The sequence below is a fragment of the Mus musculus genome, chromosome 13 (genome assembly GCF_000001635.26).
Source record: "Mus musculus strain C57BL/6J chromosome 13, GRCm38.p6 C57BL/6J".
NCBI classification, from domain to species: Eukaryota; Metazoa; Chordata; class Mammalia; order Rodentia; family Muridae; genus Mus; species Mus musculus.
Window position 1 is genome coordinate 18,708,577 of NC_000079.6, and position 25,189 is coordinate 18,733,765.

General features: G+C 39.8%; 1 protein-coding gene across 1 annotated transcript in view; it reads left to right on the top strand.

Annotated features, from left to right (window-relative positions):
- The first annotated feature begins 8,715 nt into the window (after positions 1-8,715).
- Vps41 (VPS41 HOPS complex subunit) overlaps positions 8,716-25,189 on the top strand; it is a 149,520-nt gene continuing 133,046 nt past the window's right edge. The window contains exons 1-2 of the mRNA NM_172120.4: positions 8,716-8,760; positions 14,612-14,650. Of these exons, the coding sequence (NP_742118.3) occupies positions 8,740-8,760; positions 14,612-14,650 (60 nt within the window). The 5' untranslated portion in view covers positions 8,716-8,739. The remainder of the gene's footprint in view (positions 8,761-14,611; positions 14,651-25,189) is intronic.

Consider the following 25,189-nt stretch of genomic DNA (forward strand, 5'->3'; position numbering starts at 1 on the left):
CCAAGAGGAGTAGATGGCAGGAAATAATCAAACTCAGGGGCGAAATCAACCAAGTGGAAACAAGAAGAACTATTCAGAGAATCAACCAATCGAGGAGCTGGTTCTTTGAGAACATCAACGAGATAGACAAACCCTTAGCCAGACTCACTAGAGGGCACAGGGAAAGCATTCTAATTAACAAAATCAGAAATAAAAAGGGAGACATAACAATAGATCCTGAAGAAATCCAACACACCATCAGATCCTTCTACAAAAGGCTATACTCAACAAAACTGGAGAACCTGGATGAAATGGAGAAGTTTCTAGACAGATACCAGGTACCAAAGTTGAATCAAGATCAGGTTAATGATCTAAACAGCCCTATATCCCCCAAAGAAATAGAAGCAGTCATTAATAGTCTCCCAACCAAAAAAAAGCCCAAGACCAGATGGGTTTAGTGCAGAGTTCTATCAGACCTTCAAAGAAGATCTAATCCCACTTCTTCACAAACTATTCCACAAAATAGAAACAGAAGGTACTCTACCCAACTCATTCTATGAAGCCACAATTACTCTGATACCTAAACCACAAAAAGACCCCACAAAGATAGAGAACTTCAGACCAATATCCCTTATGAATATTGATGCAAAAATCCTCAATAAAGTTCTTGCTAACCGAATCCAAGAACACATCAAAACAATCATCCATCCTGACCAAGTAGGTTTCATCCCAGGGATGCAGGGATGGTTCAATATACGGAAATCCATCAACGTAATCCAGTATATAAACAAACTCAAAGACAAAAACCACATGATCATCTCGTTAGATGCTGAGAAAGCATTTGACAAAATCCAACACCCATTCATGATAAAAGTCATGGAAAGATCAGGAATTCAAGGCCCATACCTAAACATGATAAAAGCAATCTACAGCAAACCAATAGCCAACATCAAAGTAAATGGTGAGAAGCTTGAAGCAATCCCACTAAAATCAGGGACTAGACAAGGCTGTCCACTCTCTCCCTACCTATTCAACATTGTACTTGAAGTCCTAGCCAGAGCAATTAGACAACAAAAGGAGATCAAGGGGATACAAATTGGAAAGGAAGAAGTCAAAATATCACTTTTTGCAGATGATATGATAGTATATATAAGTGACCCTAAAATTTCCACCAGAGAACTCCTAAGCCTGATAAACAGCTTCAATGAAGTAGCTGGATATAAAATTAACTCAAACAAGTCAATGACCTTTCTCTACACAAAGGACAAACAGGCTGAGAAAGAAATTAGGAAAACAACACCCTTCTCAATAGCCACAAATAATATAAAATACCTAGGCGTGACTCTAACTAAGGAAGTGAAAGATCTGTATGACAAGAACTTCAAGTCTCTGAAGAAAGAAAGTAAAGAAGGTCTCAGAAGATGGAAAGATCTCCCATGCTCATGGATCGGCAGGATCAATATAGTAAAAATGGCTATCTTGCCAAAAGCAATCTACAGATTCAATGCAATCCCCATCAAAATTCCAACTCAATTCTTCAATGAATTAGAAAGGGCAACACAATGGAGGAACACTCCTCCATTGCTGGTGGGATTGCAAGCTTGTACAACCACTCTGGAAATCAGTCTGGCGGTTCCTCAGAAAATTGGACATAGTACTACTGGAATATCCAGCAATACCTCTTCTGGGCATATATCCAGAAGATGCCCCAACCGGTAAGAAGGACTCATGCTCCACTATGTTCATAGCAGCCTTATTTATAATAGCCAGAAGCTGGAAAGAACCCAGATGCCCCTCAACAGAGGAATGGATACAGAAAATGTGGTACATTTATACAATGGAGTACTATTCAGCTAATAAAAAGAATGAATTTATGAAATTCCTAGGCAAATGGATGGACCTGGAGGGCATCATCCTGAGTGAGGTAACCCAATCACAAAGGAATTCTCATAATATGTATTCACTGATAAGTGGATATTAGCCCAGAAACTTAGGATACCCAAGATATAAGATACAATTTGCTAAACACATTAAACTCAAGAGAACGAAGACCAAAGTGTGGACACTTTGCCCCTTCTTAGAATAGGAAACAAAACACCCATGGAAGGAGTTACAGAGACAAAATTTGGAAGTGTGACGAAAGGATGGACCATCTAGTGATTGCCATATCCAGAGATCCATCCCATGATCAGCTTCCAAACGCTGACACCATTGCATACACTAGCAAGATTTTGCTGAAAGGACCCAGATATAGCTGTCTCTTGTGAGACTATGCCGGGGCCTAGCCAACACAGAAGTGGATGCTCACAGTCAGCTATTGAATGGACCACAGGGCCCCCAATGGAGGAACTAGAGAAAGCACACAAGGAACTAAAGGGAACTGCAACCCTATAGGTGGAACAACAATATGAACTAAGCCGTACCCTGGAGCTCTTGTCTCTAGTTGCATATGTATCAAAAGATGGCCTAGTCGGCCATCACTGCAAAGAGAGGCCCATTGGACTTGCAAACTTTATATGCCCCAGTATAGGGGAACCCCAGGGCCAAAAAGGGGGAGTGGGTGGGTAGGGGAGTGTGGGGGGGTGGGTTTGGGGGACTTTTGGGATAGCATTGGAAATGTAAATGAGCTAAATACCTAATAAAAATGGAAAAAAATCAAAGTACAAAATATTATACTAACATAATTGTGTTTATTTCTTTAATTCCTTTTGTAGTGACAGCAATATACTCTGTGAAGGTCATATCATCTGTAGAATTAGCTGTAATATGATTAAATAGCAACCAAACTATGAATATGTCATACTACAGTTTTTTAAAATAAGAATATTTTATTCTTATTAATTAATTTATATTAATTTATGAGTATTAATTTTAAAATCACTGACATACTGATTGTGTTAAATTTTAGAGGATGCACATTGTTTTCAGCTTGTACAGCAAACCCTTGTACTTCCTTCCTCCATCCTCTTCTTTAAGAATTGAGTTATTTTGTCTTTATGTCTGAAGGGCTCAATATATAAGAGAAGCTGGGGCCGTTCACAAGCGTATCTTGACCTAAAATCCTACTGAAAAGCAGACCCTGTTTTGTAAATAGGATTTGGATTTACTGTCAGGATGTGTTGAGTATTTTGTCTCAAAATTTTGATTGAAAATGAAGGATTTTTATTATATAATACATTTTCCTGGCACAGTCAAACACCTGGATTCAGGATAGATTGAATTCATGCTTTAAAAAAATTGTTTTGTGCTCTTCTGTCAAAAATATGAAAGCAGTTCAGTAAGTGGGTTGCAGACACACAGTCTACATTGTGGTCCTTTCAAACAGATGGTCCCAAAAATATCTGATACGAAAACACACAGTTGGAATCCCAGGCTTATTTTACATTTTAGTCCTCCAAAGTTGCATTCTCTAAAACTTGTTACCTCTAGTGTTCAAAATATTATTTCAGCATGTAGCTTGAGAAGATCTCAAGTATTCAGTATCAGCACACATCAATATTTAATGGGTCTTTATGAGGCATTTTGTGATATTTACAAAAAAATGTTTATGATGACTTAAAAGGCAACCATGACCAGGCTATTCCCTTTCAAAATATGTTCTTAAGGAAATATTTACCAACTGGATAAGAACAATGGTAATTAAATCAAAGGACAAAAGGAATATTTATCAAGATGAGGATTTTTTTTTTCATAGATCAAGCTATACTAATCACGACTGAATGAATATTTTAGGACCTATATAGTATTAATTCAAAGTGAGTTTTAAATAGGAGTCAGTGAAGAAAACAGATCACAAAGTTTGATTACATGTTTTTACTAGAAAACAAATCTTTAAACACAGAGAAAGAAGAGGATTGGGAGGTGGGGATAGCTGAGGGAGAGGAGGAGCAGAATACAGAGATGTATGCAGCCATGGCAACCTGAATTGAGGAGATACAGGCTCTTAGATTGCATGTCATGTACAGGTTTTATCTTTCCAGTTACATGTATGAACATAGATTATGTTTGTAATTAGAAAAGGATTATATTAAAATTCTAATGGGTTTATTCACTTCTGTCACACGGATAAGTATCTCCTGAAAACCCAAGTGGCTGAGGCATGCTTGGTCTCTAGCCTGGTCCCTTTGGATGTTCTGTATCCTTTAAGAATTAGGATCCAATGAGTCATTTAAAGGGTTGGATATGACAGTAGAGGAAGTGGTTAAACCTTGGTCCTCATGTTTTATCCTTTTGCTTTTAGACCATGAGTGTTTTTGTTCTCACCCCCACTGTGGGCTGCTGCCTCTTCACAGGGCAAGGAAAGCGGGGGTGGGGGGGCTGGGGGGTAGGGACACAACACACACACTATGGATTAAATGCCCTAAATTGTGAACCAAGATATATCTTTTCTCTTTATAACTTGAATATCTCAGGATTTAACAAAATCATAAAACTTAGAGGTAGGAGTCAACACTTGACACTTCTGGGCAGTTGTATGTTTAAATAGTGTTTCTAGTAGTAGAAGACAAGGGGGTCAGTGGGCTCCATTTTGGAAAAACTAAAATGTGAAAGAAATCAAGGTTTATAGTTGTCACTAAAGATAACATCAATATTATTTTAGCCATCTGGGGGAAAAGTTAATTAAGGAGAGTCTAGGAGGCTACTTGAAGCAAGTAGCGTAATGTGCTATGAGTTTGCTTGTCGTTCACTGTCATTTCATCCTAAAGATTTTAGGTAAAAAAAGGTAACAGTCTAATGCCTGATATCATTTTATCCCCCAAATAAGTTGAGCAGAAAAAACAAAAACACCTTGAGGGGAAGGCCACAGTAACAAGACATAAGCTAAAAACTGGGGAGGTTTCTTGAAACTGCCACTTTGTCAGAAAGTCTAAGATGCTGATAGTTTGTTAAGGTCAGTTTCTCCCTTAGAGGAGTTCTCCTTGCTTGACTTAGAAGCATTATCTCACGAGTGTCAACATTGAAACCATTCATATTGTTTAAAAGGAGATAAGGTTACTGTGAATAAAATGGGTATCATAATATACTAAGTTACTATATTGTTTCAGACCTCTAGGCATACATAACAAGGGACTGTAGGGGCAGATATTTCAACTCAGCAAGTCACTCTGTAAATAGACGGGCTGTGGTCTGGTTGCTAATATCAAGTAACAAGTTTCAAGTCAGGGATGCTATCTTTCCTCCCATAGCTTGAAGGGAGAGGGTGAACAAACAATGTGCATGAGGACATATGTGATCTGATGTAGAATTAATGACTGTTAGGTCAAGCACTCTTCAAGCTTTAGCCTATGTCTGTATGATATGAGGTCATTATTGAAATTCAGTTACTGTCCAGTAAGTCACTCAAAAAGGTCTCCAATTATTCAGTTCTAATGAGGTCCCAAGTGGTCTGTGGAGAGTACTTTGAGTAGCAGGAAGAAGCGCTAGGACCTTTCAGATAAGGGAATCTGAAACTCCCACAGGAGAAGACTTGGGGTTCAGAGGTCATATGCCACTTTCATTCTGCCTAGTAGTCAAGAATGAACCTAGCCTGTAGTAGGTTTTAAGTTTGCACGCCTGTGCCTCTTCACTTCCCTCATGCCCAGTGGATCCCATGCTCAATGTATTTGAATATAGTGAAGATGGCAGATATGGAGAGCACTATCTGAGGGCTCTCAGGGCTTGACTGAGTAGAGAAGAATGTGAACTTCAGCTGCTTCTTTAATCTATCACACACCACCACCCTTGAGAAAGAAAACACCTCAACCATTCTTCATTCCACAGAGTTGAAAGTCCACCATGGGTCAGAGCTGGTAACAGGCTTCTAGCTTCACTTGCCTAGACTTGTCTTGCTGGGTTCTTCATTAAAATGTTTCTAAGAGCAGAACCCATGTAGTGTATGAAAGGGGTGTGCCCTTCAGAGAATCTTTAGAAAGAACTCATTCAACATACAAACCTACAGCTCCATTCAGCTGCTGCAAAAGAAAGCCCAGACAGACAGACAGACAGACAGACAGATAAATCAGCAGTGAAATTAGAGCTACAGCCCTGATTGATTTGAGTTCTCAGAAGACCTTTTGGTTCTCATTTTAAAATTATCATCTTATCTACTTATTTGTTTACTTACTTATTTATTTATTTATTTATTTATTTATTTATTTATTTATTTGTGTGTCTATGTGTGAACACATATTCATATGTGTCTGTTCAGGCTGACTCCTGAAGATGGTGACAGCAAGCACTCTTAACCACTGGTCCAAATCTTCATCCCTCAGAGGACTTTTTCCAGGAAGATTTTCAACTGACAGGCAGGGTTAAGAAGAATCCCAACATAAAAGAAAGGAAGGATTGAGAAGTCATCAAAATTTGAAGGTTGGGCATGGCAACTCACGCCTTTAAACAAGGCACTTGGGAGAGTAGGAGTTGTGAGTCCAAGGGCAGCTTGGTCTGTATATTGAGATCTAAGACAGCCAGGGTTGCATAGTAAGACCTGGTCTCAACAAAACCCAACAATAACAACAAAATTTGAAGTGGGTGGAGTGGATCACACACTGTTGTCCAGAACAAACCCTTGTTTGAGAATTCAGTGGTGACTTTCCCTGAATCACTGCTTTTAGGTATGACTGATTCTCATCAAAATTGAAACGACCAGTAAAACAAGGAGAAAACCATGGTAATAAACCTGCTTTTGTCTTCCTCTTTCATGTCTGTGTCAGATCAAAACAGGAGACAGCCAGTCTCACCAGATGCTGTGGATCCAGTTCACAATGAGAAAAGGAAAAATGATGGTTTGTGAAGACAATCAGAGGAACAGAAGATTTAGATGTCTTCTATTTCCCGTGGAAATTAAACTTAGGGCTTGCTCTGTGTCTGCTATGCAGGAGCTTGTTGCACAGCACTAGCTTCTGAATCAAACAATATCCATCTTCATCTGCTTGTAAACAATCATTCTTTCATAGGAGGAGGTAGGGAGAGCCACTGGACCCTTACCAGCCTCTCATCCCAATCTCTCATCACAGCCAGCCTCATGCAGCTTTGTACTGATTGTGTGTGCCTTCATAGTTTCTGTGAGAGGTTAGAGGACTTAGGCTAGGGGAAAACAAGGAAAAGAAAACCCATGTATTGTTATGGTTAAGTCTTCAGCCAGGGAGGGTAAAAACTTTCCATTGTGGTTGCTTTGGGGCCACTTGTGCTCCAGGCAGTAGCCCTTCACCCATGCTCTGTAAGCTCAATAAGCTCATTGGTTCCCCAGGGGAGCTTGATGGGTCTGAAGTTTGGTTTGTTATTGGTACCTTAGAAAGAAGGAGATAGATTGTCTAGGCACCTGCCAGTTAAAAAAAAATTCTCACAACAAGGTCTTTCAGTAGCTTGAAGTCCACCATGAGTGCTGTTTGGGCCTGAGTGGCTTAATAACATATATAAAATTCTGTTCGATCAGACATGACCTTGGACCCTTGGTTGTGGGTGTCCAAATTAGCTGCTTGGTGCGCAGACTGGAAGAGGGGCCTCAGGAAGAGCTGGAGGTTTATTAAGGCTCTTGGGAGAAGACAAGAGTCTGAAAGATGACATCGTCATGGCTTCCAGGTCATTGAAGACCATGAGTTGAGAAAGCAACATCTAGAGACTAAGGGAAATGCTGAGTACTAAGAATATGACTTCCTACTAGGCTACTGTCAGTGGGAATTACAGGGAACGAAAGGGCACTGAGGCATCTGCCACAGTCTGCCAACTGTGCTGCCCTCTGTGAGTTGCCAGCTGCTTAAGACAATAAACAGACAATGGCTATCAGTGGATAAGATGAGTGAATTCCCACAGAATAGGAAAGATAGTTTACTTTGTCCTGAAACATAGGATAGCTCAAGTTTTCTAAATGATGTTTTTCATATTACATTTACAAATTATTATCTGACATTGTATCTTGAAGATAGTCAATGTGAGTTACGAAGCAATTAAACAATAGAGATTTATAATTTTCTATATTCATATGTCAGTTGCTATTTTTTCTCTAACGGGGGACCAGATTTGATTCACAACAGCTATATGGCAGCTCTCAAATATATGTATCTGTAATTCCAGGGAATCTGATATGCTTTTCTGACATCTGAGGACACGAGGTTCCTAAGTGTGCACAGACATACATGCAGACAAAATATCTATACAATTCAATTTTAAATTAAAATGAAAGATGTCAATTTAATGTACCAAGATACTAAATCTTTGCAGGAATACACATTATTTTCTCACTTTCCACTGTAGACTTTTTTTTTTTTATATAAATAGTCACTATCACTTTAAAAAGTGAGTGGGCAGGCACAACAACATATCAGACTAAAGAACATTTGATATAGTAGTCTTAGACTTCGGAGAGGGATAGGTTCTAAACCTAGGCTTTTTAGGTAAGTTTAGTGAAATCTCCGAGTTACTATCCTTTCCCCTGTTAATGGCGGTAACAGGAGGGATCACAGGGAGGACTAAATGAGATAATTCATAATTTTACTGTAAACGGGAGCCTGAAATAGAAAATGAGATAATTCATAATTTTACTGTAAACGGGAGCCTGAAATAGAAAGAACTTAATGCTACAATAACAACAGAACGTAGACCAACAACAAAATAACAATTTAGCATTAATTATAGATATAGTGGTGTCTCTGTTGAGCAAAAATGAGAGCTGGCTAAGGAACCAGATTAGTGTGCGGGAAAAACTACATTTCCCAGTAGGCTGTGGCCCAGGGGCTGTTTTCTCCTATTTCCGGGTATGTCACATGACTCTCAGGCTGCGCTATGGCGGAAGCAGAGGAGCAGGTAAACGCTGGCAGAACTAGTTCGGGGCAGCCGGGAGCTGGAGACCCGAGCGAGGGGTTCTGGGACGCGGAGTGCCAGGAACGTGGCAGCTCTGACCGGGCGAGTTGGGGTGGCCCTTCTCCGCGCGGATAGCGCCTTGCACACCCGCTCTGTCCGAGCCGGCCTTGCCTGGGCTCAGCCCTTCTGGTTTATGTTAAATGGGATTTTTTGAAAAAGGCAAGTTAAGAGTAGACTGCTATGCAAGGCTTTAAGGATTATTCCCGTTGCTGGCAAGACGTAGATGGAAACGTCCAGCTATAGCTGAGAAGTGGCATTGAGGTGCTGAGTACAAATTATTGCCTTTTTTTCATACAGACGTTCTGATATAGGGCGAAGGACAAAATTAAATGAAACTAACAAAATAGAAGACTCAGGCTAAAACTCGGAAGAGATTCCTTAAGTATATGTATATATGTGTATGTGTGTATATGCATATACATATATGTATACACACACACACATAGAAGCATATATATGTATGTATCATCTACCATATTTCCCCCTCATATATTAAATGCCCTGCTTGCCAGTTTCTGTGATGTTCCTTAAGACATGCATGGTGATGCTCTGTTTACTGTCCTAAGAGACATTTACTAGTGGACTTTTTACTGTTCACATCTGTGCTTTATTTTGAGTGTGCCAAAAGTTACGGAATTTGACAAGGAAAAATTTGGGTTTTGTCATTACGTTAACAAGAGCCTCTTTACTATCATTTGTGCAAACTGTCTTTTGCAGTGCAGGTCCGAGGCAAAAGAGTTTTCCTTCCCAGCAGACCTTGCTTAGTTTGACTACTGCAAGGTGGCTTTTCACATTGAGCATTTTCATTTCACGTTGAAATACAGTTGTGGTTTTGTAGTAAAACAAACATCCAAGTTAAGTTTTTAGATTAGACCCAGTGTGATAGAAATATGGAGTAGCCCTTGTATTCCCACTCATGCAGAAGAGGAATTTGCCAAGGCTGTCTGATGTTAAAATGTAGAAAATCAGGCAGATAACCTGATTCACAGTTGTGCAGTGCTTTCGAGCTTAAAAAGATCCTCACACATGGCATTTGGTCCTTCTAAAAGAATTCTGTGAGGTAAATATTTATTCTGATATGGAAGTCATATACAGCCTCCATGTCCTAAATCCTCTTGTCCCAAACTGTGGTAAAACAGTGCCCATATTGTAATCACCCTAAAGGGCCTTGAGTATCCACCCCTTCCTCGGTTCTGTGACTCTGTAAGCCACTCTGTCTCATGCTGCCTTTCTTGCTATTCTGTAACCAGTCCAGGCCTGTACCCACGCAGGACCTTTGCTCACACTGCCCCTTTTCATGATCTCTGACGTCTACAAGGCCTTCTCCCTTACTGTCCTCAGGCCTCTGGGATGGTGTGCTTTCCGATTGTGGCTCATTCTTTGAAACCACCTTCTGATGTTCGTCTACATAATACTTATGATCTTAAGCTTTTTATTTCTCCTTGTATATTCTCACTTCTGCTTGCCACATGATAAATATTTATTCATTACTGATGGCTGATATTGGGATATTGCTTAATACTTAATATATTAAATGATTGAATTTTACAGAGAAATGAATTGAAATGCAGTCAGTTTGAACTGTCTCATGCTTACATCTATAATGTTTTAGTGTCATGTCTCCAAAGCTCACATTTTCTTCACACTACCTTGTGTCTTAAAATATGCTGAAGAACCTGTCTAAATTTTATATATGAATATGTGTGTGTATATATGTGTGTGTGTGTGTGTATATATGTATGTATGTGTATATATATATATAAAAACTTTATGATGTGGAATAGCCCTTATCATCTTCATGGTTTTCCATTTAGCCCTTATTCCTGCTGTAGTGTTTTCACAGCTGATGTACTTTTAGGAAATGCATTCTTCTCCATTGCTATCAGGGCAGCCTTGAGAAAGACCAGTAGTCTACTGCCTGTTGCAGAAAGAAGCAGACATTCATAAATTGTTTTATGAATTCATAAAAATTGCTATGTCAAAATATAAATAAATAATATTCATATCATTAGTTTAAACATGAGTAGGTTTTTCTTTTTCTTTTTTTTTTTTTAAGTCTGGATTGGTGCTGCTAATATTTTGGCACCTTGAATATTATTTGAAAACCGTGACATCCTTTTTTCTTCTTACTGGGTATGTTAGGAGTTGGCATGTGTATTTAAATGAACTATCATGACAAATTACAGAGTGAGGCAAAACATTTTCTTGGTACCCTGTCCTGTAAGTGCAAAATTTCTCCCAAGATGAATAGCTCAAAATTAAGCCCATTGGCTTATCTTTCCTGACTGTTGTGTTCTTTGATGGTAGTCTCCACTTTAATGTTATGAATAGCCCAAATGGTGACATCTGCACTGAGTTAACATGCTATAAAAAGTTTCCACAGTTTAAAGCTAAAAATCACTGTTGGAGTAGAGATAAACAGATGTCTTTAAGTCATAATGAAAACCTTGATTTTGCTGATATAGAAAAAGTACTTTGTAAAAGTAACATTTGTGTTTTATAGTTCACAGAAAGCTAATAACCTCAATGCTGCCAGGGATTCTTGTAACCAGCAGTTTTGCTTCGTTCTGGAACGATTTATAGGTGGCTTTCATAGTCACAGATGCCCAACAGTGTTTGTCCCGACCCCTCATGAATAACGCTCTGCTTGAAGTCTGGTTGGTGGTGTATTTGTCTCCTGCGGACTGCTGAGTCCTCAGAATGAGGGCTGTAGCTTACTCATGTCTGTATCTCTCCAGGAGCTTGTCTTCAAACCAAAAGGGAATTTAATAGAAAGAGAACACTCAAAGTTGTCACATTGTGAATTCTGTTCAATAGAGTTTGTGTGTATCATTGCATCATATTTAAAACATTGGGATGTTAATAATTCACGTGTAATATGGACCACCTTCTCCACACTTCTTCCAAGCCTCTCTGCCCACTTTCATCTCTTCTCCACTCAGCCACAAAATTAACCTTCTGGTCCTTGACTGGATGAGACAGTTTTGTTTTGATTTCCACTACTGCATCTTAGAAATTAGGGGAATTTCATCCTTATTTCAGGTTATTCGATGGTATAATCCATGCCTATGAATAGCTCCATGCATATAAAGTAAAAATGAGGTTTGTCTGTATTCCAGTGCCTCTTTGTTTTTTGTTTTTGTTTTTGTTTTTTGCTTTTAAATTTATTCTCTAAGACTTATTGCTATGAAATATATCTATTAAAGTGGTTAGGGTGAAATAGCTAATGTATAAATAAGACAAAGATTAATCATTTAGATCCAGGTTTGGCTGGGGCAACCTAGGTTGCGCTGTAAAGGAAAGTCAATGTTTAAAAATAGCCAGTGCTTTCCAAGTTTAAGTCTCAGGTTGGTACCATGGACTTAAAGCCATGACAGTGAAGCTCACGTTGGAGGAGCAGGACACCCACCTACGTCCACTGTGAAGATTGTCCCCATTGAGGTCCATTGGAATCAGAGATACTACTAAAAGCTGGAAACCATTAGGGTCCGTATGCAGTTAAGCCAGGGCTAAGTGGAGGGAACACCCTAAGGAAAATCTCATTAGAGATCACAGACTCTAATGATTGGGAGATCACCTTATCTTTGTCTTTCTAGTAAAAGCTATCCTACACTTATCTGAAGTGATAAGTGTGTTTTTGATTAGCATTTTTATTATTAGAGATTCTGAGAACCTTTCATGTACCTTTTGTCCATTTTTTAATGTCTTCTTTGTCTATTTAGGTTAGGTTATATGTTTTTTTGCTATTGAGTTGTGTAAATTCTTTGCAAGCTTGGAAAGTTAGACTTTTGTGATGTATATGGCCGACAGATTTTTTTCCCCAACATATAAGCTGCCTCTGTATATTATTTGCTTTGCAATGCAGAAGATTTTAGTTTAATACAGTGCCATTTATTTATTTGTACATCTGAAGTCTCAGGGTTTTTTTTTTTTTTGTGTGTGTGATAGCCAAGAAATCAATGCCAAGGCCAAAGTCAAGTAAGGATTCTATGTGGAGCTTCAGGATTTTGTGGCTTAAGTGGGTATTTCATCCATTTTGAGTTGCTTTTATTCTTTTACATGTAGAGAGCTAGTTTCTTTCAGCCTCATAAATAACAGGCCCGCCCTTCCCCAGTGTGTTTGGTTAGGTAGGGTATTTATGGGAAGTGAGTACTGCTTACTTGGAATATGTCTGCTCTCTATTCTGTTAGAATAGTGACTTCATTGTAAAAGTGGAATGTGTGTGTAGAAGAAATAGAGGAAGGCGGTAAAAAGACCAAAACCAGGACCTGAATAGCTAGTGCCAAGGAAGAGAAATGGCTTGGAAGAGTAGGCAGGATGCATGCCATTAACTGGACAACCAGTGGCCAATAATAGGAAGGTTAGTTTAATTTTTTTCTTTTTTGTGTGGGTTGCAGATATAAGGTAAACAGTTTTTTCGGAGGGTTGCAGCTTCAAAACTAATGAGAGTTTTAAGATTCTGAGTCACATTGAATAAAACAAGCTGTACAACTACTCAGAAAAGATTTTATGTTTTACTCATGTTAAGGACACATGCCCAGTAAACATCTTGAAAGTAACATTTCTATTTTTTACATGATCTTCAAGGACAAGGGCTATATTTTCCGTAAGACTTAAACTTAAGCTTCCTCTAGGAGTTATCTGCCTTCTCCCACGTTTTTATTGTTTTTTTGACATACAAAATAAAGCAGTTTCTGAGCATCAAATTTACATTTATGCTGGTATCTTGTCTTGAATTGGGTATAATATGCATCTGACTTTCTTTAAAATGTTCAGTCTAGAATGTTGGTACCCACTTCTTTTGTTGTTCTCTTTGTTTATCTCATGGATTGTAAAACGCTTACATTCGGTGTCAGCATATTAGCTGGAACTTTTTATTGCTATTGATATCTATAAGTACGTTAAGTAAATCTTCATTTTGCTGACCTCTTTGAGGATGCACGGCATCAGCAGATTCTTCCTTACAGCGGACAGGTGAGAGATTAGCGGGATCAAGTCCATTTTTTCTCTTTTTGCTTTGTTTCCTCCGGAGCAGCAAGATTCATTGTACAGCAGGAAGGGAACTGTTGTAAGTGGAGGAATCTGTCTTAGAGTTACTGGTTTATTAAAGGGTTTATATCGTGTCTGATGAGTGCCACTGGAGGGAGATTCTTTTTGATAAGAATTGTTCTAGAGTTGGGCATGTGGCTTAGGTGCAGAGTGTTGGCCTAGCATATACAGATCCTTGAGTTCAGTCTCCAGCAGTAGATAAAACCAGACTTGGTGCCTTGAAATACCAGCACATAGGATATAGAGGAAGATGATTAGAAATTCAAGGTCTTTGTGAGCTACATAGTGTTCAAGGCCAGCCTGGAAATCGTGAGAACCTGTGTCAACAAACAAACACAAACTGGCCACACCCATCCCACCAATCCCTCCCCAGACTTCTAGCAAACAGTGATTCTGGCTCATTAATATAAGAGATTTCAGTATAAAAACTGGTTCATTTCATGTTCTTGTTTCTTTTTCCCCTGTACTATCAGGGAAGTTTTGCCAGATGGATTTCCATTAGTGTCATACCCTAGTGTCCTTTGTCATTGTCCCCCCTCCCTCCTCACCGTGGCTCCTCTGTCCCAGGCCAGCCAGGTGTGAAGTTGTAAGAGGAGGATTTAAGCCGGGCACGTGCGACCCTCTGAACCCTCTGCACCCTCTGCAGTGCCCTTGCAGATGACTTTTCCAGAAAAGCTGGCGGGGTACAGTGACTTTTCTACTGCAGGTGTGTTTTCTTTTCTGACTCTCTCCTCTGTGCTTGCAGGAAACCGAGTCTCTTGAAGAATCTACGGATGAGTCAGAGGTAAGGTGGAGCATACAAGTTTGTCATTCACCTTGATGCTGTCTTAGGCTTGCTTGGACAAACAACAAAGTCTGGCATTCTCAGGGGCTGAAAGATTAGAAAAGTAGGACTGTAAAACAGAGCCTAAGGAATAGCATGCCAGTTGTCTTTAAAACACTAAATGGATTGGTTTAAACATCAATAGAGACACAAGCAAGCTGTTTCTCTTCATCTTCTGAGGCACAGTCTATAGCCCCTACTCCGTGGACCTCTATCTGTTGTCTTGAATGGTGTCTTCAACTGCAGCTGTGCATCCTGGGAAGACTGATGTAAAGTTGTAGAAACCAGTCCCCACCCATTAAAGTCTACTTGTTTCCACAGTTTTTGCATTATGGTTTTACAGTATATATGTTTTCTCCTGTACTTCTGAAGATTCTTCCCAGCTCCTTGCATTTGCTAGGCATGTGTCTCACGCTAGAGCCACACCTCAGTCCCAAAGCTTGTTCAATTTCTTCTTCACGAATGTGAATGATCATACACCCTATGCTCACTACTCCTGTCTATAATATTTCCTAAGCCAATAAAGTTATAGCTCATTTACCTAAAAGGGAAACTACCTGGGAGTTTTGTTAAAGATTATAACTCATGGGGAAAAAAAATCATTCTTTTAAAATTGTCACTGCTTTGAAATACTCCTTTTTAAAACTTTGCCTAAGAAATAGGCTGAGCATAATGTAAATTCATTAGTATACAAATTGTGTGGATGGGCTTACAGGTGAAATGTTTTCTTTTAATATTTCATTTAGGGAAGGCAAATGAAAATTATTTTGTCAACCTGCAAGAAATTTCTACCAGTGTGACAGTATCTGTGATAATTTCTTCATCTTTAGTTGATATATATTGCATATTTTTACATGGATTTTGCTTTTCTTATGAAATAATGGGTTTTAAATCTCCAGACAACAACATATATATTACAGCATTTTCTAGTCCTGGCTCATAACATTCACTGTAGCGTTTTTAGTGCCATGAGACCCCAGATGCCACATTTCTGAATTTCCTCATAAACAGGAAAAGATATCTGTTAACTTCTGATAGTGTTTGACGAACAGTCCAGATTACCATTGTTTTGCTTGGCAATCTAAGAACTCTGAATGCCCAGAATCATTGGAGCAGAATTAGGCAGCGCTTGCTAGAATTTTATCTCACAGGTGAAGAGGATGTTGAAAGCCACTTACTTAGATCTAAATCTTTTCAGATATCCTCAAGATACTAAATGGATTAACAAGGAGAGTAAGCAAAACATAGAATAAGCCCTCCAGGAGAGCCAGAAAGTAGGGGATAATACACACCATGAAACCAGAAGATCTGGGTTGGTGCCAGAGCTGAGAGATGCAAGGAGACTAGCAACAGTCACCTGAAAGCCACACGTAGTGACTTATTTAGCCTTTGTGCGTGGGAAAATATTGACAAAGGATAGAATAGATATCAAGGGATCTCAAGGACTGCACCTAAGAGAGACTGGGCCCAGAGGTGGCCATGCTGGATGCTGCTGCTTCTCAGCAAGAAGGGGAGGCAGTCTTTAGAAGTTGGTCCTAAAGGGAAGAGTCAAAGTAGATATGTAAAGTGTACTTGAGTCCTGTGAATGGTTGGGAGACTTGACTCCTCCATTTTCGACAAGGCAGGAAGTTCACAGCTGTCCATCTACAGAGCTCAGGAAAGTACATAGCCGTGCATCCACAGCACTCAGGATCCTAGTAGTCCCCCAGGTCCTCCAGCCTTCCTAGGAACCTCTGCTGTTGCTATCCCAAGAAATGCAAGCTGTTTAACATAAACAAGAGACAGCTTTGCTTGCCCAGATGTTACCTATTGAATGAGTTTGTTGTTGGACAAGTCAAGCTTCAGGCTGCAGTCCAGCCGTGGGAGAAATCTTTGTGGTTGTCTTTATGCAGTTTGAACCACTGTCCATTCCAGGAATAGTGTTTTACAACATCACTGAGTAGGCTGGTGAATCTTCCTTCATCCTGTTCCACTTTTCTTCTCTTACTTTTTTTAAAAAAAAGAATTATTTGTTTTATGTATGTGAGTACACTGTAGCTGTCTTCAGACACACCAGAAGAGGGCATCAGATTCCATAACAGATGGTTGTGAGCCACATTGTGGTTGCTGGGATTTGAATTCAGGACCTTCGCAAGAGCAGTCGGTGCTCTTAACCTCTGAGCCATCTCTCCAGCCCTTATTCTCTTATTCTTATCAGTTTTTGTAACCCTTGCCCTTTGGAAGACAGGCATTTGCTTTACATCTTCATTTCTGTATTCAGGGGTTCAAAACTTCCATTTTTTGCAAATAATTATTACTTACAAAATAATAGTTTTCAACTGTGCATTGGAACAAGTTGCCAGAAATTTCTGTTATTCCCAGAGATTCCACGTTAAATGGGATCTTATGTTAGTCATATTTATCTCAAGGTCTTATTTTCTTGACTTTTTTGAGAAGTTCACACATGAGTACTACATCTATATTATTTTCCCATGCTTATCCTTCCCCAGTCCCTCCTGCGTCCCCCGCAAATCTTCAAATTCATGACCTCTTCTTTAATTACTGTTGTTACATATATTATTGTTATGTGTACATACAAATAAGTACAATCTACAGAGTCCATTTTTGAAAGCGTTGCTTGCATGTATATGTGTTTAGGGTTGATCACTTAGGATTGGACAGTGCACCAGAGAACAAGATAGTATCAAGGGCTCAGTAGGAATTTATACCATCAGCCATCTAGTTAGCCTGTTCAGTAGGTGTCTTAGTTAGGGTTTTACTGCTGTGAACAGATACCATGACCAGTGCAAGTCTTTTAAAGGACAACAGTTAATGGGGCTGGCTTATAGGTTCAGAGGTTCAGTCCATTATCATCAAGGTGGAAGAATGGCAGCGTTCAGGCAGGCATGGTACAGGCAGAGGTGAGAGTTCTAGATTTTCATCTGAAGGCTATTAGCAGAATACTGATTTCCTGGCAGCTAGGGTGAGAGTTTTAAAGCCCACACCCACAGTAACATCTACTCCAACAGGGTTACACCTACTTCAACAGTGCTACACCTTCTGATAGTGCCACTCCCTGGGCTGAGCATATGCAAACCATCACATTCCACTCCCTATAGGCTTGTTCAAGCATGAGTCTATGGGGGCCATACATAAACATAGTATAATGCAAAATACATTTAGTTCAACTTCAAAAGTCCCCATAGTCTAAAGCAATCTCAACAATGTTAAAAGTCCAAAGTTCAAAGTCTCTTCTGAGATTCAGCCAATCACTTAACTGTAATCCCCAAAGCAAGCTGGGCAGACTCCAAACTCTGCATCTCCATGTCTGATGTCAAGGCAGTCTTCAGATCTCCAGCTCCTTTTTCATAGTTGTTGATTGCAGCAACTTCTTTGTACTGGGCTGGTTCCACTCCCTTTTAGCAGCTTTCTTTAGCAGATACCCCATAGCTCTGGCATCTTGGACATCTTGGAGTCTCCAAGGCAACTTTAGTGTTACAGCTTCTTGTTTCAGTATCTGGGATCCACACATGATCTGGGCTCCTCCAAAGGGCTGGCATCATTTCTGCAGCTCTGCCCTCTGTAGCACTCTAAGCTCAGGTTGATCCACTCTACTGCTGCTGCAGTTCTTGGTGATCATCCCATAGTACTGGCATCTCTAATATGCTGGGGTCTTCCACTGAAACTAGGCTTCACCGGTAGTAGCCTCTCACAAGCTCTCTTCATGGTGCCAAGCCTCAAATCCTTTGCATGACCCCTTCAGTCCTGGGCCATCAACTGCAACTGAGGCTGCACCTTTACCAGTGACCTTTCATGGCCTCTCAGAGTCCCAAGCGTCAGCTGCTCTTCATGACCCCTTCATGCCTTCAAAACCAGTACCACCTGGGTAACTCTTACACATTACCAAGTACAGCTGTAACACGAGGGGACAACCTTGGTTATCTCTGGAACACAGCTTCTTTGTGCTCTCAGAAAACACTTCCCAGAAGATTTCACCTCAGTGATGCTGGTCTCTTCTTTAATCACTGCTAATTTCTTAGCTCCAGCTAAGTAGGAACAACTGTCCCAGTAGTCCCTTCTATTTTTTTACTCTAAAACCAGAGCCACATGGCCAAAGCTGTTCTGCTACTTGCTGGGTCTGGAACACACCCTCACCTCCACCCTTTATTCTATTACCAGCTTCTATTACAGCTTTCTGTTTTTCAACTCCCTCTCTGCCTAAGCTTGGCTTTCCTGGAATTTGCTCTGTAGATTAACCTTGAACTCAGAGATCTGCATGGCTGTCTCCTGTAATTCTGGGAGTATACCACCATGACTGGATTTAAACTTTTCTTCACCTAGAATCTGCTTTGTCCCAGGCTGGCCTTGCATTCAGAAATCTGTTTGTCTTTGTCTTTTGGAATTAAAGATATGTACTACCATGCCTGGATCTAATTAGCTGGATGGGGTCTTGCCCCCAAAATCCTTAAATCTGTTATCTCCTAGAAGGTAGGATTCAGCTCCATTCACTTGCTGGTGCCCCTTTAATACTTGAACCATATATTTTTTATTTTTCCTTTCTAAGCTTGCTATGCTTGTTCAAAATGCTCTTCATGAGACTTAACCAGAGAGCAAAGTCTGTGTTGGCTTTTTTGAGTCATCTTTGTCAATACAATTAATATAAATCTCTTTACCTTAGCCTCAGGTAGACTTTTCAGACAAGGGCAAAAAGCAGCCACATTCTTCACCAAAATACCATAAAAACAGTCTCTAGGTCACATTCTTCTCCACTGAATCCTCTTGGGCCACGTCTGCACAGTTCAAATCAATCTCAGCAACAAATTCTTTCATATGCTTACTAGGATAGTCCATTAATCCCTATTTAAAACATTCCATGGCTTTACAAATCCAAAGTCCCAAAGTCTACATTCTCCCAAACAAAAGCATGGTCAGGCCTATCACAGCAATACTCTAGTCCCTGGTACCAACTTCTGTCTTAGTTAGGGTTTTACTGCTGTGAACAGACACTGTGACCAATGCAAGTCTTATTTAATTAAGGCTGGCTTACAGGTTCAGAAGTTCAGTCCATTAGGTGGGAGCATGGCAGCATCCAGGCAGACATGGTATAGGCAGAGCTGAGAGATCTACATCTTCATCTGGCTGCTAGCAGAATACCGGCTTCTAGGCAGCTAGGATGAGGGTCTTAAAGCCCACAGCCACAGTCACATACCTACTCTAACAAGGCCAACCTACTCCAATAGAGCCCTATACCTACTCCAACAGGGCTACATACTCTAATAGTACCACTGCCTGGGCTGAGCATATACAAACCATCACAGTAGGATAGATTTATGCCGGTACAGTAAACCTAGCCAACTACTCATGTCTGGGTGAAGTAAGTCATGGACCCTAGAGGAGAATATACTACTGCTTCTGTCAGTAGTATAATTCCTAACTGTATGTTATAACCCTATCCTTATATCCTCTTGTACACACTAAAAGTGTTGCTCTCACCCCTCAGTAAGCTCTTATTTTAATGTATATCTGAGAAAAGAACACGGTCTTCTTTTGTCTTTGATTTTTATTAATTTTGAAGAGAGAAATCAAATAAAAAGTGTTTGCCAAGGGTAGCAATGTTGATGTAATTTGGACTTACATTAGGTGATTAAGAGCCAGGAATAAAATTTTATCGATCAAAAATGTTTGTTAAAAACCAACACATCATTATTAAGAGGGCATGCAAGCACATGTAAGCTGAAACATGGAGGTCTGCTTTCTGTGAGTGAGGGCTCTGTTGGACTCGTGTGATTCATTCGAGCAACTCAATAGCTTGATTTGACTGAGTTTGCCTGTAGTGTATTTCACTAAGGCAAAGATTCAGGAACACATTTTGCACCTCTCAGCTTCTGGCCTAGATGTGTGATAACAGAATGGCTAATCCCTGTCATCTCTGTGTTTATAGCTTTTTGCTACTGTTACTAAAAACATACTTTCTAAACATGGTGACTTTGAGGTGGTTTAGTTTTTTCACAGTTTAGAGGCCATGAGTACATTTAATAAGTTAAATATATTAAATATTTAATATTTAACATTAAAGTCAAAATGAATTGACAGCTGAAGCTATTTAAACTAATATGTTGAGTGAAAAATTAATCTTAAAATAAAGCCAACTTCTGTGGGTTTCAGCCACGTGGAGAGCTCCCTTTTAGTTTTGTTGACATGAAAACCCAGCCATTATGAGAAATCAGGAGGAGTTATTTCTAAATCAGAAAATGCACCATACAAAATTATTTATCTCACCTGGTAGTTAGATTGTGAATCATTTATTGAAAATTAAATTGATTTTCTTACACAGATTAATTTTAATAAACAGGTTTCTAGCAACTAGTACCTAAAATGGTAATTACCCTGTTCTGAAATTGATTGCTATGGAGAAAAGAGCGTGAGGTTACAGTGTCCCATGTTTCTAGGTAACCCTTGCATTTCAAACCTGTTCTTTTATTTAAGGAGCTATTAATATTCACAGGCTCTGCGGATTATTGCATCATTCAGGCATGGATAAATATTCCCCTGGAAGCAAATATTATAACTATCATCCCTTTAGAAACTTGTAGAACTTTCTGGGTGTAAGGTTTTTACTCTATATTTCTGTCATTTGTTATAGATGAAGAAGATAAATATGGCATGACAGACCTCTGAATGAAATTTATAATTTTATTGCTTAGAAGGAAAATTATTTCAGACAGTTCAAGATTGACGCCTTGATTACTCAAATATTTATTGAATACTAGGATGCTATGGTGCACTAGTGTTTGACTAGGAAAGTAGACAATAAAAGGAATACTTATTAGGATATGTCAGATAATGAACATAGATTAAAAAAAATACCATGGTGCGTGGGGAAGATCTGGGAGGAGTTGGGGGAGGGGGAACTGGTCGGCATATATTGTCTAGAATTTAACTGAATTCTTTTCAGTTAAAGAAGTGATTCTGAGTGAAGGGAATGTGGAGCAGCCTGACAGGTGGATTGTAACCTTTCACTGTTAGTGATGCTTTTTCTGATATGGAGGTCATGTGTTCTTCTTTTGGAGAGGGTAAAGCTTGGGCCTTGAGAGCCCCCTGTGTCAACCAGAAACAGTGACTGCCCCAACCCCTCCAACCCTGAGTCAGAATGAGAATTGTTTGATTCTTGGACTGCATCCTCAAAGTGGCAATAGTTGAAGAAGCAAATGAGACCTGTCTAGCTTTAATTTTGACTCTGCTCATGTAGCTATCTAGCCTACTAACTTCACCCATCTGATTTTTAGTGTTAGTCTAGTAACAAAGAGTATCTCCCCAAAGATATCTCTATCCTTTCGTGCAGAACTTGTGAATATGACCTGTTCCAGAACAAGGAGGAGATAAGGTTGCCAGTCAGGTGGCTTTGTGACACAGAAAGAAATTCCTTGAGGCAGGTGGGCAGGAATCACTGTGATCATAAGAGTCTTTATAGGTAGGACAGGGAACCAGAAGACGGTGTGGTGTGGTGTGGTGTGGTGTGGTGTGGTGTGGTATGTGGTATGTAGAGTGGTGTGTGTGGTATGTGGTATGTAGAGTGGTGTGTGGTGTATGTGGTGGGCTGTGGTGTGGTGTGTGGCGTAGTGTGTGGTATATGGTATATGGTGTGTTGTGGTATATGGTGTTTTGTGGTCTGTGGTGTAGTGTGGTATATAGTGCAGTGCGGTCTGTGTTGTGTGCTATGCTCTATTATTGGTTTGATGTGGCATGGTGTATTTATGTAAAGGAGTCTGCCTCCTTTTAAAGCTGGGGAATTTGAGTAGCTTTCAGAATCTAGGAAAGGCAAGAAAAAGCTTTTCCCTTCCTGCCTCTAGAAGAATCCTGCCCATGGTCATTTGCTGTTTACTTCCTACTACTGAATTGTAAGACAGATGTGGATTGTTTTAAGGAGCAGTATTTGTGGTCAGTTTATAGTAATGATAGGAATCTAATGCATTAACTAATTTGGTTGGATGACCTTGTCCTTGTAGTTCTTCAATGTGACTTATTTTATAGTTTACGGAGTAAAATACTTCCAGGCAAGGGAAAGCATACTGGAAACACATGGTATTTAACTGGTTATCCTGGGATATCATGGGAAACGGTTGTAAAGATACATGTATCTTTTTAATGACTCTTCTCAACTGTTGTTTAATTAATCATTTCATTCACAGTTGGGGTCAAATCTGCCTTGCAGAGGTTTAAAGCCTCTGTCTGCAGACTAAGAATGCTATGAGGCATCTTTTCACCCCAGGGAGATGTTTTGTTTATAAATATAGAGATTCCCACTCACCTGTGCTGTCCTGTTTCTTTACTTCACAGTGTGACTGGTGCCTTCAGGTCGACTAAATTGATCTCCCGTACAGTAAAAGGGAGAGATTGGGGGAGGACAGCCCCTGAGAGAGCTTGAGATTTTAGTCTGTTATCATTTTCAGCACCAAGGGACTGGGGTGTTTTGCTTTGTGATAAGCTTTTAGGAGAGGATCCTGGATAATCTGTAGGGTCAGCAATACCTCCTCTCCTTTTCCCATTGGCCAGACTCATAACTATGTTTCAAAGTGTTTGAAACTTTTGTTTTTCCTCACTGATGCTCAGAACCAAACCTCAGGACCTGAGCCTGCTAGCTCACAGAACTTCATCCTGAGCTGAAGTCAGGCATTGTTAGTCTAGAGCAAAGAAGTAGTTAGAGTCCACGCACTTCTGGTCACTTGATAGTATATTCTGGCAGTGTACTAAGATGCTGAATTCCAAGAGAGGATGTGAGCTCTGCAGTTTAAACTTGGGGCATTCCACACATTATTGACAATACTTTTAAAAACCAACATTCATTGGATATTACCAAATACTTTACTTTGTGTAACGTTTTTGCATTTAATGTTTACAAAAATTTCCTGAATACATATTTACCATCCTTTTAAAAGTGGGGTAACTCAGCTTTTAAGATACTTGCTCAGTATATATAGATTGTGTAGGGCACAGCCGACAGAGGAGATGGCTGCTTGGTTATGGATTTGAGTAGGCTCTTGGACAACTCTTACTTTCTCTCCAACCTCTGCTTTTTCCTCAGCTTCCATTTTAAATGATATAGTGAAGACTGTTTTCTTTAGTTCTCCGGAACCAAACTTCACCTAACAAATCTGTGGGTACCCAATAAAGGCCAGTCAAAACAAACATCTGTAGCGGCAGCAGACCCAAGTTCAGTAGGCAGCCTCTCTAAAGCATTCCCAATTAGCTCTCCACACTCCAAATCAGAGACTAGCAACCAAAGCAACTTCGAGCCTTTAATTCTCAGGAGCTGTTGTTACCTGTAGCTCCTGGATGTCTTCCCTGTCATTTGAATACTTCCTTGAAAACGTGCTTCGTTTACAGAATTTGGGCCCATGACTTTTCTGAATCCTTGGGATATGTTCTTTGGGGTAAACCATAGAGAAAGGTGGGCATCCCTGGGATGAACTCTGCTAATGAGATCTCCACACTCTAAAATGAGAGCCTAGACGCCAAAGCCACTGCAAGTGTCATAGAAACCCTAGAGGGTGTGATACTCTTAGATACTGAGAGGGGATGAAGAGGCTCCAAAGTAGAGAAAAGTCTTTTATTTTAATGTTATTGTTAATTGTTTATGGGTGTAGAAATAGTTTCTTTGTAAGAAGTTTTGGTGGGGCTGGCTATAAGATGTTCTATACATTTTTTAAAAAAATATTCAGTTAGGCATGTCTGAGAAATAGTAAGTCTCTACTAAAATAGTGACTTTCTTCTCTCTACTTTGGAGCCTCTGCTCTACTCTCTGTATCTAAGAGTAACACCCACCCCCTCTCTCATTTCTGTGATGTCTGCAGTTGCTCTGGTTTCTAATCTCTGATTTGGAGTGTGGAGAGCTAATTGGGGATACCTTAGAGAGGCTGCCTACTGAACTTGGGTCTGCAGCTACTACAGATGTTTGTTTTGACTGGCCTTTATTGGGTACCCACAGTTTTGTTAGGTGAAGTTCAGAACAATGAAAAGGCATAAACCCTGCTTCTAAGGATCTTGTGATCACCAGAGGATATTGGGAAGAAAGGAAAAGAGGTTTATGTTGGCTTTAGTGGCGGAAATTGTCCGTCCGAATGGCATATCTTGAAGATTGGGCGGTTATTCCATATGGCTGGGAGGAAATGAAAAGCTTATTTGCTTTTCTCATTTTCCTCCTCTTCTATATATTCTTATCACTTTCCCAATATAAAATAAATGATGAGAGTTGATCCTGTTTATGGTATGTGGCTTAGGGCATGGGAACCTTCACCTTTTATTTTTCCCCTTGAATTGAACATGAAATTCTGATACTACAGGGCAAAGGAGAGAGTGGGGTTTATGAAGATCACCTGACTTGTGCATCTTACGCAGTGCTCCTCAATTATTACAGGCTCAACTTCTTCTCCCTTTTTTAGTTAGAGTATTTGAGGGAGGAGAGAGGCTCCAAAACACAGGGATTTCAATTTAGTTAATGTGGTTTAAACAATACTGAAGTGT